The sequence below is a fragment of the Mesoplodon bidens genome (genome assembly GCF_964165515.1).
Source record: "Mesoplodon bidens genome assembly, chromosome: 17".
Classification (NCBI taxonomy): domain Eukaryota; kingdom Metazoa; phylum Chordata; class Mammalia; order Artiodactyla; family Ziphiidae; genus Mesoplodon; species Mesoplodon bidens.
The window spans coordinates 4,890,649-4,908,206 of NC_138174.1; the positions used below are offsets into that span (position 1 = coordinate 4,890,649).

General features: G+C 45.9%; 1 protein-coding gene across 1 annotated transcript in view; it reads right to left on the reverse strand.

The window, feature by feature from the left end:
• USP12 (ubiquitin specific peptidase 12) overlaps positions 1-9,677 on the reverse strand; it is a 79,689-nt gene extending 70,012 nt beyond the window's left edge. The window contains exon 1 of the mRNA XM_081214714.1: positions 9,435-9,677. Within this exon, the coding sequence (XP_081070840.1) occupies positions 9,435-9,482 (48 nt within the window). The 5' untranslated portion in view covers positions 9,483-9,677. The remainder of the gene's footprint in view (positions 1-9,434) is intronic.
• Positions 9,678-17,558: the final 7,881 nt, after the last annotated feature.

The following is a 17,558-nucleotide window of genomic DNA, read 5'->3' on the forward strand; positions in this document are numbered from 1 at the left end:
AAGGCAGTCATATTCTAACTCCATTAAAGTACACCACTATTCGCAAGTAGGAAATGCTGGTTGGTTCCTGCACCTAGGAAGCATTTCAATAAGAACATCTGTCCGTTATCACTGGAAGAACATCCACTTCTTGTTTTAAGTTGGAAATAAATTTATTGGCATGCAGCTTTAGATGCATGGATGACTACAGATGGAGATTCTAAGCAAGCTTAGACATTCTGTAGACACCACACAACTCTTAGGAAAAGCTAATGATCTTTCTTTTGAAGCAGCGGCAGCAAAGGATAAGCCAGTGAACACAGGAGAGTGAAGACACACGGCACCTCATGCAATCATGTTCTATATTAAACACATGTACCTCACGCTGCAGTATCACAAAGTTCTTGACTGAGTACTTCTGTGAAAGTAAAGACTTCATAGTTTTTCTTCCAAAACGAATTACGTATATAAACTGTCTCTCCCCTTCTAATACAAATTCTATGTACAAGGTTTTAAATGATGAAGTCTTATGTATAGTTATTTTCAACAATACTGGGTCTCTGATTAAATTTTTAAATTCAGCAACCCATTAACGCCTCATAACATCTAGCATTTACCCTTTTCTACCGACACCTTATTTTACAGATATTTAAATAATCCTCTTCTAAAAAAAGCAGGTTGGGTAACTGCACCGCAGACCAACAAGAGATATCATTCCAGTGGGGGCAGAGGCATGAGTGAATCAAGTGCAACAAGATGGCCTCAGGAAAGAACAGGAAAATCTGAAAGGAAATGAGGCCTGAAGCTAACTTTAAAACACATGCTTCGGGCTTCCCTGGTGGCTCAGTGGTTGAGGGTCCGCCTGCCGATGCAGGGGACATGGGTTCGTGCCCCAGTCCGGGAAGATCCCACATGCCGCGGAGCGGCTGGGCCCGTGAGCCATGGCCGCTGAGCCTGCGCGTCCGGAGCCTGTGCTCTGCAACGGGAGAGGCCACAGCAGTGAGAGGCCCGCGTACCGCAAAAACAAACAAAAAACAAAACAAAACAAAACAATTCTAACAATGACAAAAAGTTGGTATGCTTTTTTTTTAGTAGAAAAAATAAGACGTTTCTTCTGAAAGTAGTATTCCCAACTTATCTAAACTTCTAGAACATATTTGAGAATGTTACAAATTAGAACATTTTTATTCCCATACGAAAGGAATAAAATCTTTCTACAAAATATTCAAAACAGGGAAAAAAGATAATCTACATTCTTAGTTTGCAATATTAGAATCTAGCTCACTTAACTTCAAAGTAAACGTCTGCTTTCTCAGAGGCATATACTATTAATAAACTAATTTTTCTTATGATGGAAATGAACAAAAATAACTGCATTTTACTCTAAAAATTTCAATTTTCATTACTAGTATTAGTAGCGCCAATGAGTCCTTACCTCATGGAGGGGAGCAAATCACTTTACAAAGGTAATAATAATAACTACAAACACTACAGATGATTAACCCTGGGCCAGGTACCATTCTATAACCCTATGAAGTGGACATTATTTCACCCCCATTTTACAGATAAGAAAACCGTGGCACAGTGAAGTAACTTGTTCAGGGTCGCACTCACACCCACAAAAATAAATGAGGAATCTCAAAAAGGGCACAAATTCAAATCTTTTTTTAAAATTTAATTTATTTATTATTTTTGGCTGCGTTGGGTCTTTGTTGCTGTGCGCAGGCTTTCTCTAGTTGCTGCGAGCAGGGGCTACTCTTCGTTGCGGTGCTTGGGCTTCTCATTGTAGTGGCTTCACTTGTTGCGGAGCACGGGCTCTAGGTGCGTGGGCTTCAGTAGTTATAACTCGCAGGCTCTAGAGCGCAGTCTCAGTAGTTGTGGTGCACAGGCTTAGTTGCTCCACGGCATGTGGGATCTTCCCGGACCAGTGATCAAACCTGTGTCCCCTGCATTGGCAGGTGGATTCTTAACCACTGCGCCACCAGGGAAGTCTCTCAAATCTTTTTTTAAAATGGCATTGGAAAAGAAAAAAACGTCAAAAATAAGTAAACAGTGTGGATTAGCCTGTTAATGAATAAAATGGTGATATCATTAACCTCCAGTAAACATTTTTTTTTTTTTTTTTTTTTTTTTTTTCTTTTTGGCGGTATGCGGGCCTCTCACTGCTGTGGCCTCTCCCGTTGCGGAGCACAGGCTCCGGACGCGCAGGCCCAGCGGCCATGGCTCACGGGCCCAGCCGCTCCGCAGCATATGGGATCCTCCCAGACCGGGGCACGAACCCGTATCCCCTGCATCGGCAGGCGGACTCTCAACCACTGCGCCACCAGGGAGGCCCCAGTAAACATTTTTTAAGGAAGAAATATATTTACTTTGGACCGTAATTTTCCATGAATTCTATAACATTAAAAAAAAAAAAAAAGGGGGACCTCCCTGGTGGTCCAGCGGTTAAGACTCCACGCTTCCACTGCAGGGTGTGAGGGTTCAATCCCAGGTCAGTGAACTAAGATCCCACAAGCCAAGCAGCGTGGCCAAAAAAAACAAACAAACAAACAAGAAAAAAACAAACTAGGAAACTAAGTATAATTCATATTTAACTATATCTAATTCCATGCACCTTATATTATCTAAAACATGATCAGATGCAACCTACTGAATGGGAGAAACTACTGCAAATCATATATCTGATAAAGGACTAATATCCAAAATACATAAAAGAACTCAGACAACTCAACAGCAAAAAAAAAAAAACAGTGCAATCAAAAAATGGACAGAAGATCTGAATAGACATTTTTCGAAAGAAGACATACACATGGCCAACAGTAACATGAAAAGATGCTGTACGTCATTAACCATCACGGAAATACAAATCAAAACCACAATGAGATATCACCTCATACCTGTCAGAATGTGTCAAAAAGACAAGAAATAACAAGTGTTGGTGAGGATGTGGAGAAAAGGGAACCACACTGTGCACTGTTGGTGGGAATGTAAGTTGGTGCAGCAACTATGGAAAACAATATGGAGGTTCCTCAAAAAATTAAAAATAAGACTACTATATGATCCAGCAACTCCTCTTCTGGATATTTATCAAATAAAACAAAAATACTAACTCAAAAAGATAAATGCATGCCTATATTCAATGCAGCATTATTTACAACAGCCAAGATATGGAAACAACCTAATGTCCATCAATGGATGAATAGATAAAGAAGATGTGGTACATGTATACAATGGAATATTACTCAGCCATTAAAAAAGGACTAAAAGTCTTACCATTTTCGATGACATGGATGAATATCATGGGTATTATGGGGTATGCTAAGTGAAGTAAGTCAAAGACAAATACCATATTATCTCACTTATATGTGGAATCTTTAAAAAAAAAAAAAGACTCATAGAACAAAGAACAGACTGGTGTTTGCCAGAGGTGGTGGAGGTGGGGGGGTGGAGAGAAATGGGTGAAGGGGGTCAAACAGGTAAAAGAAAATCAATTAAACACAATTAGCATTCCCAAAGTAATGATATCAACAATCATTTATAAATTCTCAAAGGATCAGAGAATACTGAGTTTTCGATCTAGAAGGAAACAAACACAGAAGGAATATTTACGTGTCTAGTCCAACCCCTTTATTTTACAGATGAGAAAAACCAACTCACAAAGTTTTAGGAGACTTTCCCATATGTACAGATCTAAATGTCAAAATCTGGATTAGAAATTTCCTTCTGGTCCAACTGCTCTTTTTAATATACCATGCAGTAGGATACATTACAAAATACTATATTAAGTTTCTGGAACTGAGCTACTGAAAGAGAATTCAAAACAAAATCAGATTATTTAAATCTAAAAAATGAAGGTTTCTGGAAAGGAATTAATGCTAGCTAAACAAATGCTTAAATCATCTTTCCTGAGACAGTAAAAGTTTCAGGAGAGCTCCAATAAATCTGGCTTTAAAGGTAGAAAGAAAGAACTTGTGAGAAAATGGAAGTGGACTCAGTCTCTGGGGGCCTATCAGAAGCCCAGAACCAAGGAAGAAAACTAGGTATGCAGCGATCAAGTCTGGCTGAACTGGCCACGTGGGGCGTGGGACAGTAAATAATTAACCTACTCAGAGATCTATTATAAAAAGATTAGTTGGAGGAGGAAGGAGAAAACCACCAAGAGGTAAGCAAAGCCAAAAGATATGAGACTAGAGTCTTTACACCTGTTTCACCTAATTGAATATGGTATTTAAAACCATACTTTTTAAGCATATGAAAAGTTTCAAATCCCAATGGTCTTACCTTTATTTGTGGTAAGTGCCAATAATTCACGTGGAAAACTGAACTGTGAAATTTTACCTAGGGCATAGTTTTTTTAAAAAGACAAGACGGACTTCCCTGGTGGCGCAGTGGTTAAGAATCCATCTGCCAATGCGGGGGACACGGGTTCAAGCCCTGGTCCGGGAAGATCCCACATGCCGCGGAGCAACTAAGCCCGTGCACCACAACTACTGAGCATGCACTCTAGAGCCCACGAGCCACAACTACCGAGCCCGCATGCCACACCTACTGAAGCCCGCATGCCACAACTACTGAAGCCCGTGTGCCTAGAGACCGGGCTCCGCAACAAGAAGCCCGCACACCACAACGAAGAGTAGCCCCCGCTCGCCGCAACTAGAGAAAGCCCGTGCGCAGCAACAAAGACCCAACGCAGCCAAAAATAAATAATATAAGTTAAAAATAAATTTTAAATAAATAAATAAATAATAGACAAAAGCTCTGGGAGGTAAAGTAAGTTATTTTCTTTTCTGCTGCATTAAGAGTTTCCAAACTCTTTTTTATAGAATACTTTCCAAATTTTCTATAATGAGAATGTGCAATTTTTAATGTCCAATATTTTTTTAGCGAAATTCGAATGATCAGCAGGCTTAAATAAAACATTCTAAACGATCTCTCTGCTATGGTCCTCAAACAAATGTTCAAACATTCCTTATCTAACCATTTATATGACAGAAGTCTCCTTATTTTTGAAGTTTTCATCTCTCCTAAATTAACATTAAAAACAGCAAAATTGGGCTTCCCTGGTGGCGCAGTGGTTGAGAGTCTGCCTGCCGATGCAGGGGACACGGGTTCGTGCCCTGGTCTGGGAGGATCCCGCATGCCGCGGAGCGGCTGGGCCCGTGAGCCATGGCTGCTGGGCCTGCGCGTCCGGAGCCTGTGCTCCGCAACGGGAGAGGCCACAGCGGTGAGAGGCCCGCGTACCGCAAAAAAAAAAAAAAAAAAAACAGCAAAATTAGTAAACCAATGGCAACCCACTTTGAATGTTCCCATCATAGAAAACACTTTACTACTCAAATATTAATAAAAATTAATTCAATATTTCGCTAATAAAAGAATCACACCCACCCTACTTCTCAAGAAGGAACGAGGGCTGCTATCATTTACTCTAATATTCGGACGACATGAAGAGCCTACCCCGCACCCCGACGAGCAAGGCACCGCGGGGTTTGAGGTTTTCCTCCTGTCCCTCCCTCTGGAGTGATAAACTGCACTGACCACACACGCATCTGACTCTGCGTGAGTGACCCCAGTGAGACTCAAACAATAAGAAAAGACAAAGAGTCAGTCTCACCTGTGACTTTCCTGCAGTAAGTACAGTCAGCTTAAAGTTTCCCACGCGCAGGGTGCCGTGCTGGGTACAGGCTTTTTCGAAGCAAACCTGTCAGACCCACCGAGCAGCAGACTTGTGGCCTTGGCTTCAACGACACCATGTTCTAGGGGATCTAGCTGACACCCAGTGACTGGGGGTGGGCAAGGAGCCAGGCCACCCCACGCTCGACCACGTTCCCCTGCAACGACTTCTCCTTTATCCAACCCCCGCCCTGCACGCCCTCCCCCGCCAGGACTCCTACAACCCAAACAGGAAGCGAGGATGCTTCTCACATCCGTGGAGCCCCCAGCGCTGTGCTTCCTAACAGCCCTGACCCGTATGGTCAACTTCTAGTCCTGGGCCACCACAAGCTGCTCTACAACGTCCACTTCAATTTCAAAACACAGGCCATCCCTCCACATGCATTCGGTCACTTTCCCCATTATTTCACAATTATGAAGTATAATATTAAATATTAGGTAGATGCTCTGTGCCAGGCCCTGAAGTCTGAAGCTACTTCATCAGCAAAACAAGCACCATGTGACACTGAAATTATTTCATGGGCAAACAACAAGAGGCATTTCTGGGCTTCCCTGGTGGCGCAGTGGTTGAGAGTCCGCCTGCCGATGCAGGGGACACGGGTTCGTGCCCCGGTCCGGGAAGATCCCACATGCGGCAGAGCGGCTGGGCCCGTGAGCCATGGCCGCTGAGCCTGCATGTCCAGAGCTTGCGCTCCGCAACGGGAGAGGCCACAGCAGTGAGAGGCCCGTGTGCCGCAAAAAAAAAAAAAAAGAGGCATTTCTACAGGTATCCTGCAAATTGATTCACTGCAACCTAAGCATAATCACTCACGCTGTCAGGCTGTAACACTAACTTAAGAGAAACAAACTTAACTGACTTTCGCATATCAGAGGAACAACTGTGATCTAGAATAAGACACATCAAAAGAGATTTGCTTTTAACGGTTACTTAATCCTATTAAGGTATTGCTATTTGCCCAGGTATCTTGTGTTGACATGTGAAAAAATTATGTCAACGTTATTATTTATAGAATAAAACGTCAACTCATTATAAGCGTTTTCACAGCTGCTGATTCTGAAAGATCATTCTCATTAGGACCAGCCCCTCTCCTCCGCTTCACCCCACACACGACCTCAATCTCAGGCATGTTTAACCAAACTTACTCCCCCCAGACATCAGCAGAAGACATGAAGGATGCAGGGAGACTTTTACTGTATGCAGAAGGCACTGCTCCACCAAACCGTAGAATTAAATGATAGTCCCTTCGCTTAAGGCCTTCAGAATCTAATAAGGAGATAAGAGAAAAATTTACAACACAGCAAGTATGGTAAGTGCTCCTGAGATCACAAAACTGCTGTGAAATTGTATGAGGGGGATGGAGGGTGGGGAGGGACGGAGCTAAGATTATTCACAGAAGGCTACCTGCTTGAGAGACAGCTGTGACCAGGTCAGAAACCTACAAAGGCACAGAGATAAATACCTTTGCTTTTCTTGATTGTCATTTTTGTAGTATCTCAGAAGACAGACTGAAGTTCTCTTTAAATAATAAGATTGCAGGATACTTTGATATATTTAGCACTACCTTGGGAGTGCATCAGAGTGTATTCAAATATGAACACAGGCACATACAATTTTAACACTACGTTTGGAGCAATCTCATTTGGCCGGCCACTGATGTTTCCCTATCTGCCAACAATACACACACACCGCATGTAATTAATGCACCTGAGCGGAAGCCCTAGAGAGAGTTTTGGAGTCTAAAATTCTTGAGATCAAAACCCACTTACTCAGTGTTTGACGTGGCAAATCTCTCTCTGCCTCATTTTCTTAACCTGATTAGAGCGTATATTAATACGTTTACGTGAATATTGTTTGTCTCTCTTAACTAGAATGTAAACACTATGAAAGCAGAGACTGTCTTGATCACTGCTGTATCCCCAGCACTCAGCACACTCTGTTGTACGTAGTAGGTGCTAAACGTATACCTGATATACTTGAGTGGATGAAACAGTAAAGAGCAACATTTCACTCCAGAAACTCTAGACTTTGACAGTGAACTATGACCTGACAATCTGTGTAGCTCAGCAATCTGGTAAGATTATCACTTTTAAAGACTTAATTATCACATTCCTTTAGAAAGAGAATAACTGGCATATCTAAAAATAATTAATCTACCTGACCCTTGGAAATCCTTTTAATACAGTCCCTTTCAGCTTCCCTGGTGACGCAGTGGTTAAGAATCCGCCTGCCAATGCAGGGGACACGGGTTCAAGCCCTGGTCCGGGAAGATCCCACATGCCGCGGAGCAACTAAGCCCGTGCGCCACAACTACTGAGCCTGTGAGCCACAACTACTGAAGCCCACGCACCTAGAGCCCATGCTCCGCAACAAGAGAAGTCACCGCTGTGAGACGCCCACGCACCGCAACCAATGAAGCACAATGAAGACACAACACAGACAAAAATAAATAAATAAATAAAATTTAAAAAAAATACAGTCCCTTTAACATCAATGGTTCCTAAAATATGAATTGTGCAAGAAAAACAAACATCCATTTGAGGAAATGGATTCTTCATGATTCATTCTTCAGTGTGATGTCTTTAATACTGTAGATTTTAATCCCACTTGATTTCAGCCATTTTTATACTGTTCCTTAGCGTGCAGTACAGAATCTGCTTCTAAAGCACCTTTTCGATCTGATTCACCGCTCCTTAAAGAAAGGTATATGAAACGTACCACCCTTAAATGGAAGACTGCTGGGGGGGAATCTCCCACACGCATAAAAAGGTCTGATAAGACATAAAACAGAAGGAAAGATTTCAGAAGTCTTTAATAACATCATCACTAGGCCCACGTGGTGAAAAATAACTTTTTTTTCTGTGATGGCTCATACTTAAGATCGCAATATGTAAGTCATAAGGAGCTAATGAAACGAATTCGCCCCACCGTGTGGAAAACTGGTCCTTCTGACCAACCACAAAACACCAAGATTTAAACGCACCCACGTTCTGCTCAACTCGGGACTTTTCCACAGGCATTAGCACTTTTCCCTTAAAGTCGATTTAAAAGCCCCAGTAAAACACAGACAGCAACCCTTGCCGTCAGTTCCTGCACAGAAACACTTCAAGCCACACACTGATGCGTCTGGGGCGTTCAAGTAAACAAATGACAGGAATGCTTAAGCTGTTTCCAAGATCAACGTGGATTCCCAAAGACAAGATTGCCACCTGGACACGCGGCTGGAAACGGGAGAGCTCGTTCCTCTCAGAAGAGGAGAAAAGGGGGAAATTTTCGACAGCACTTATTTAAAGTTTCCACCTTCACACACACCCCCTTCCCCTCGGCGCCGGCGGGGACTCAGCCTCGCCAGAGGCGCGAAGAGGAAACCTGAGCCGACTTCCGTGCCCTCGCGGCCGGTAAGGGGACCCTGCCTTCCCGCCGCAGCCCCTCGCCCGCCGGGGACCCTCCGGGCCCGGCTGGCCCCGAGCGCCGCCGGACGGAAACGCGGGCGCCGCTCGCGTGCTTCCACCTCCGGCCCCGGCCGGGCCCGCGGCGCGGCTCGCGCGCCCACAGCCCGGCGCCGCGGGGACCCGCAGCCGAGCACGGGCACCGACGACCCGCGCCGCCCCCGCCGGCCACCCTCGCGCGCCCGCCTCCCGGGGCCGCTCCGCGCTTGCTTGCGCCCCGCCGTCCGACTGCCCCCGCCCGGCCCGCGCCGCCCCCTCCCGGCCACAGCCCCGCGCTAGGCCCCGCGGGCGGCGAGGGCGGGGACGAGGGTCGCCCGCCGCCCTCCCGCCTCACCTACCATGGTACAGATGGAGGCGAATTTGGAGACTGTCATTAGGATTTCCATCCGCCCAGCGCCATCTTCCACCCAATCACAGCGGCGGCGGCGGCGGCGGGCGGGGGAGGAGGGCAGCCGGATCGCCCGCTCGCACCGCAGCCAGCGGGCGGACCCCGAGCCGCCGCGGACCCAGGCACCGAGCCTGCTCAGCCGCCGCTGCCGTCGTCGCCGCCGGCGCTCCGGCACTCCCTGCCGCGGGCCCCAGCCCCCGCCTGCCGGCTGCCCGCCCTCCCCCGGCTCCTCCCCGGCGCAGGGCGCAGCCGCTACCTCGGGGCCCGCGCCTGCCCGCGAAGCCGCCCGCCACACACCCCGCCCAGCGCGCTGTGGAGCGGGCTCCGCCGAGGCCCTAATGCCCGGCCTGCTGGCAGCTGCGCGGCCCGGCGGCGCGCCCCGCCCACCCCCTCGCGGCACCGCCCACTCCCCGCGCTGGCACCGCCCTCTCTCAGCGGATGCCTCCCAGGCTCTCGAGCGCGCGACTCGGGGAACTCCCGCGCCGGCTCCACCCCGCGCTCAGCCGGGGCGGGGCTCGGAGGGGCCACCGCCTCCCGCCCGCGGCCCTCGCGGTCCTAGAGCCCGCGCGCCGAGAGAGGGGCAAGAAGGGTGATGGGGGCGACCAGTGTCAATCCTGGAAGGGGCTGACCAGCAGCCTCTACCAAGGGCGAGAACAGCTAGCCCAGACAGAAAACTGAGGGGGTGATCTCGATAATTCTGGGTGCGGCGGGAGGAAACCTGCTTCTGAACGGTTAAAATAGCCCAGGTCATCCAATGTCCCAAGCACCTAAAATGCAAGGTGGTTTGTTTCTTTTTACATACATTGGGTAAATAACCTGGGTCAGAACACCGTAATTTCGCGAAAGACAAATTAATTAATTAAAAGTGAAAGAGGCAAAGAAGAAACTATATTTGGCTCCTTGAATTAAGAAAGGTAAATTATGGGGAAGGGGGCGAAGCTGATTTCCGCCCGCTTGTTGGCCATAAATTTAGAATTTGGTTATAAATATAATATCTAAATATACTTGTTCTGAAAGTTGAGTTGCAAAATAGGGAAGGATCTCAACCCAGCAGTGATGATGTTATTCCCAGGGATAAGAAGTCCCACAAGTAAGAAAAATGTCCTGTGAGAAATGCTGAAGCAGTATTAGCCAGGGGGGATAGTTCCTATTTTCTGCTTTGATAAAATGTATCATTGCACCCTGTTCATGTCAGACAGCTCAGCTTCCTTTCTTCCTATTTGAGAAAGAAGTTCAAGTTAGTAGAATAACTTTATAAATTATTGTATTAGAAAGCTTGTGATTTTTCACGATTGAAGAACTGATGGGATGCTTTTTTAGTTTCCCCCATTTCAGTGGGGCAGAAATGACAAATGACATATGAGTCTCTAAAATCAGATATGCCTTAACTCTTCAGTTCAAAACATTTAAAACACAAAACATTCAAACAAAATTTAGGTGAAAAATAGATTTCTGGTACATGCATGCTGTTTCCATAGTGATTTCCATTATAAGCTTGCTTGGGGGAAACAAAATTGCAAACAGAATATAGCCAAGTCCCATAGTAGCTGGCCTGCTGCTCCAGGCACCTGCCTCCCTGGAAGCCGGGACTTCCCTCTTTGCCCTGATACCCGAGCCAGTGCCAGAATGTGCCAGAACCACACATTCAGGTAGCTGGGGTGCTCACCTCCCCATTTCCCTGCCTAGACTTGGAAGTATCACCCACCTGAGTTGTTTCTTGCTATGTTCCATCCTGCTTAGACCTCCAGGGTATGCCTGGGCCTCCTACCAGTGTTGCCATGCCCATGACAGACTGGACCCTGTCCGTCTCATCTATTTGGATGAAAGTCTAGTTGTCATTCTGTCCCGTTGAACAGGTCTAATGTGTCAGAATTTGAGCCCCATCTCCATCTAGGCTGCCCACCAAGATCTCTCCTTGTCCATGGAACAGAGGCCACCAGCTTTATACGTAAGCGTATGTAAGAACAAGGGCTTTTCTAAATGGATTTCTGGTGGAATTATCTGAAGTTGTGTTTAGTTGATGTTATAGCCATCTAAATTCACAGATGAGGGACTTCCCTGGCAGTCCAGTGGTTAAGACTCCACGCTTCCAATGTAGGGGACACAGGTTTGATCCCTGGTTGGGAACTAAGATCCCCCGTGACGCATGCCATGGCCAAAAGATTTAAAATTTTTTAAAATTTAAAAAATAAGTTCACAGGTGATAACACAGATCCTAATAGCAAACCTCTCAATGCCTCGCCTCCCCAGCGTCAAGGCTGAGTGGAAAGGCACAAACGTAAAGAGAATCTTCCATGTGCTAGGTGCTGCACTGGGGTGTTTTTTTGTTTGTTTGTTTGTTTGTTACCATATGTAATGCAGATGAAGATAAGATATAGCTGAAATGTCACACTTGTGCCCCCAGAGCTTGAAAGGGATCATCTGGACTTAGAATACAGTTTTTACCTGCAGCCGTATCAGCTTTACAAAGAGCTTCATTGTATATAGGGAAAGATGAGTTTATGTACAACTGACCTCTTTCAGGCCTTCCTGAGTGTATCAGCTACAAATTACACCCAGATAACTTCAGGGACCAAGCAAGTAAACAAATTAGGGCAAGCTCATTCCATTTGGTTAGCACAATGTTTTTAAATGGTTTTGTTTAAATAATTTTACACAATCCTTTACGGTCCAGTTCCTTGCAAGCCACTTCATCTTTTCTGTTCTCTTCCCGTCTCCAGTTAACCACGTGCCACTTCATATATTTCTGCCACCTCTCTTTTCCACGAAGCCATTTGGGTTTGCACCAGCTGACATCAATGAGTGAAATGCTGCCCTTGATGGGGCGAGGAAGGATGTGGTGGAGAGGGGGTGGAGAGGCATGTAAGACAGCCACAGCGACAGGGAGTGCTTATCGAGGAATTACGCGGGCACCAAGCATTTCCTCAAATCCCCATAACCCGATGGAGTAGGTGCTATTATCGTCCCCATTTTCTAGATGAGGAAACGGAGGCACAGAGAGAACTTTCCCAAGGTTGCACAAGTAATAAATGATGGAACAAGGATTTTAACCCAGCTCCAGAGGCCACACTTGTATCCACCCTGCTAACCCAGCTCAAGTCAAAGTGCCTCATTTTGATTCTAACAGCAGGAGGCTGAAAGGCACTCACTCCTTTGGGACCAGGTTACAGCTACAAAATAAACGCAGATAAGTATTTCTTTGTCTCACTTCCCTCATCTGGAAAATAAGGGTAATGATTATGCCCACCCCAGAGGGGTGTGACGAGGCTAAAACATGGAGACACAGTTAGAAAAGTGCCTGGCACTCAGCATAGACTGGAGAGCTTTGAATGGACATTCAGTATCAACATTTTAAAAGTCAGGATGGGCAAGCACTGCCCTCAGGCTGCTGGTTTACTCTCTCTGATATAACAAGCCTCACAAGCCATGTGCCAGTAGCCTGATTAGTATTTTAGATGCATTTTGTAATGTAACCTCCCAGGGCCCTTGGGGCTGGATCATTTTGTGATCATTTTACCATGTTCACCATGGCCCTGCCCAGCCAGGGGCCACACCCAGACACTCCGACTTGAAAACCCAGGGTCTCTCCCCTTCTCTACCCTGCTCCTTGACAGCTGAATGAATTAACCTTCTTGGTAGCGTTAATTAACATCATCCAGCTGTCCAGAGGTGGATGTTAATCAAAACAGTGATGTTCTGGGCTTCCCTGGTGGCACAGTGGTTGGGAGTCCGCCTGCCGATGCAGGGGACACGGGTTCGTGCCCCGGTCCGGGAAGATCTCACATGCCGTGTAGCGGCTGGGCCTGTGAGCCATGGCCGCTGGGCCTGCGCATCCGGAGCCTGTGCTCCGCAACGGGAGAGGCCACAGCAGTGAGAGGCCCGCGTACCACAAAAAAAAACAAGAACAAAACAAAAAAAAACCCAGTGATGTTCTTTTGTTGGTTTGAATCAACAAATCAGTGACTTACTTTTCAAGGCTGATTTCTAATTCAGATGAGTAAAGTCAAAGCATATGCCCTATGGATATATGACTCTGATTTGCCGGGCAGCATGGCATATAGCTAATGTATCTAAACCTTTGTTGTTATTTAAATCTAGGTTTTCAAAGAGGGCCAAAGGCACAGCCCCTTTACATTCTATTTAAAACCGAAAAATGAGTTCATTCATTAAAACAGGTTATCTATTGGTCATCTCCTGATGATTAAGAGAACTCTGTGCGCTCAGGGAGCACACAGTCCACTGGGATAGACAGATGAGTTGTATGGAAGATGAGCTGGGAGAATGGAGGACTAAGTGCAGTCAGCTCTGAGGCAGGTGCGACTAACCCTGCCTGCAGGAGGGACAAGCTGAGGACAGCCTCACAATCCAGAAGAATAGGATGGACAGTGGCGGGGGAGGGGAAGGCAGAGGGCAAGTCACATGCACTGACCCATAGGAGCCAGAGGTACGTCTAAGGCTGGGGCACTGAGTGTTCTGTGGAGTTTGTGGAGATGAGTGTGGCATGTTAAGGGGACCATCTGACCCACAGGGACACCAGCAGGGATTATGGTCTCTGGAACCTCTACCATCATATCCATCAGTACTAAGTGGTGGAATCAGCCTACCTGCAAACCTGTTCCTTGTTCTTCATAATCTCCATTTGGATTCCCACCCTGGAATCTGTTGAGGCTAAACATGGCAGAGAATCTCAAGGAGGCATCAAACTAACAGGTAGGTACCTGGGGAGAAAACCTTGACTTCCGGGGAGCACAGAGGTAAACTGGAATATTTTCTTTTGTACTTAGCTCCTCACTAAGCAGGGCCTGACTACAGGAGGCTGGGGAGCATCCCGGCTGTTTAGGAAAAGTGCAAAAGTTGCAGAGCTTAACTTGAGAAGGGGACACCTTTTCAAATGCTTCCATCAGCCACCCCTTTCTTCTGTGAAAAGGGGAGAACAGAGAGAGACAGAACCATAAAGCGACAACCCTGGATACAAACATGATCCATTCCAGTCATGTAATTACTCAGCAGTGTGCATCTGAATTGCTTTTTTTAGTCAATACATATCTGTTGAGTACCTCCGACTCATGAAGTCTTGTCGGAAACAGGGAACAAAGAAGCTTGTTCCTTCAAAAAGCATGCCATCGGGACTTCTCTGGTGGCTCAGTGGTTAAGAATCCACCTGCCGATGCAGGGGACACAGGTTCGAGCCCTGGTCTGGGAAGATCCCACATGCCGTGGAGCAATTAAGCCCGTGCACCATAACTACTGAGCCTGCGCTCTAGAGCCCACAAGCCACAACTTCTGAGCCCGTGTGCCACAACTTCTGAAGCCCGCGCGCCTAGAGCTCGCGCTCTGCAACGAGAAGCCAACACAATGAGAAGCCTGCGCACCACAATGAAGAGTAGCCCCCGCTTGCCGCAACTAGAGAAAGCCCGCGTGCAGCAACGAACACCAAATGCAGCCAAAAAATAAAATAAAATTTTAAAAAAGTAAAAAGTAAAAAAGCATGCCATCTAGTTGAGAGAGAAGACTTGTACACAAATCACTTTAAGTACCAGTTGTGTGATTTATAGTATTATAAGGGTTCAGAGAAGAAAGTGATTGTTTCTTCTTTGGGTCATCCAAAATGCTACCCCTTACTAGAGAGTAGGGTCACCTGATCCAAAGGGAAAAGTTGGAAAATCTCAAAGAGTAACATAATTATATCTTGTAAGTAACACTTGCCTCTGTCTTATTCCTCAAGCACCGACAAGCTCCATGCCACCTCTGAGTGTTTGTTCTGGCCGTTCCTTCTCCCTGGAACACTCGCCCTCCTTTACAGGGTCACCTCCTCTGGCCCTGATGCCACCAGATCCCCTCCTCTCATGTAAGCTCAAGAGAACTGGAACCCTGTCTATTTTAGAGCTCTGTCCCCAAGGCCTGAGAAAGAACAGTAAGTGCTCAATAAATAAATGTTAGTGAATGAACGGAAACTGATAAAACACCTACACTTTAAGTATGTTCGCCTCCAGAGCAAATAAAAACAGAAGAATCCTGGTACATAGAGCTGATTTATCTTGACTAATCAACAAAATGAATGTGAAGTCTCAGAAAGTGCTTGCAGACACTCTGCTGTTTCTCTGACTGCCTTTGGTCTGGAGTTTCCCATTTTCAGTTCAGCATTTGCTCAGCTCTTGTAAGAAAGTTCATCAGAAAAAAAAAAGAAAAAAAGGAAAAGAAAAGAAAATGTACTTTCTGGACTCCAGAAAGTCTCAGGCATCTACAACTTCCTTCCCCAATCACAGCTCTGATTTTCTTTACTGTGCCTTTAGGTTTTTTCCTCTGGAGACAGCTTCTTACTTCATCCTGCCCTCTCCTTAACAACCTACTTCTCAAAAATGTCAGGGTGGTTTTTCTATATGATTTACCAGAGTTTAACCATACACTTGGAGTTTGTATTGTAAACGTTTGACTCTAACTTGTGATTTTACTGCCACTTTTGCATCTTCCCGCCCACCGGGCCTCCTGGGCACTTGACCTTGAGCAGCCTGCCTAGGGCACCTAGTACGGGGCAGCGTACCCGCTGGGGGTTTCCTGAGACACACAAGCTCTGTCATCACTTGAGACAAACAGGCATGGTTCCCACTTCTTCTTTTTAAAAATTATTGAAACAGCACAGCATAGCAATGTTAAACAAACGCAAAAATTCCAAAATATATTTAGCATACAGAAAGTCCTGTCAGACATACAAGAAACTGTTCATGGTGATTTCCCAGGATTGTGGAAGCGGGAATGGGTGAATTGGGGAACAAGATGGAAGAGAGAATTTTACTGCATACTTTTTATGCTTTTTGAGTTTGGATACATGCAAATGTATAACTATTTCAAAAGTTAAGTAAATTGAATTTTTTTAAACTTAAATAAAAGACAGTTATGTGACAATATTTTTAAGTTACTAGGCAAAATCCAAACCAAAAAAAAATTTTTTTTAAGTAACTTAGTGCAAGCCTAGTTCAATTCTGGTCTGTCTCTGCCTAAATAGAACACACACTTGAACTCTGACACTTCCTTCCTTAGGACTCTGTTTGGGCTCTTCTGCCTGCGTTGGCTCAGACTCTGCAAGTTAAGAAAGATAACAGTCTCTTTACAGAAGGGCAAGCTTTTGTTTGCCTGCTTCAAGAGGGCTAGCAATGGGTGTTTCTCCTGCTCTGTCAAAAGGAAGAGGTTGTGGAGGAAATGAGAGATGGGATGAAGGGAGGTGAGCCCAGAAAATCCTCTCTGTTCCTGGCGCTCCATCCTCAAGGCCCAAACAGAAAAGAGGTGAAGTGATCACAGTTCCTCACGTGATCACATAATCAATGATCACATGACCACCATTACCCAACACCTGTCCACAGAACAGTCCTGTGCTTTTCTCCAGCACAGGAAGAGTGCTCATCTGCCCAGGCATCTTAACCTTTTCTGGGTGTTTTTGTAGGGCTTGATTTTTTCTTTCCTTTAGCCTTTCCCAATTCCCTCTGGTCAATTCTACTAAACGTGGTAGAAATTTTACTTTTTTTTCCTTTTAACAACAGTTACACATAGGAGCAGATATATCTGCTTTCTGACACAAAACCTGAGGATACGCAAACGACAGATGATACCAGAATATCTTTTAATAGGTCTTCCAGGTAACAGGGAAACACATGCCCATCTTTCCAAGGCTCAAGCCCAGGGCTGCTCCTTTTGACAACCTGGGCACACAGTGTCCCCAGAGGAACTGCTTCCTTGTCTTTGTTGCCTGTAAGCAGCAAGGAGCTTTTTATTTTAAGAATTCCACTGTCAATCATTACTAAGAAATAGGAAATAGATGACAAAAATAATAAATAAGGGAAAAACAGATTTTATAAAGCTCTACGGTTGTTAGTAGTAGTCGACTTCTGAGATACCAATGGGCTTCAAGTTAAGAATCAGGGTGTCGGGCTTCCCTGGTGGTGCAGTGGTTGAGAGTCTGCCTGCCAGTGCAGGGGACACGGGTTCGAGCCCTGGTCTGGGAGGATCCCACATGCCGCGGAGCGGCTGGGCCCGTGAGCCACGGCTGCTGAGCCTGTGCGTCTGGAGCCTGTGCTCCGCA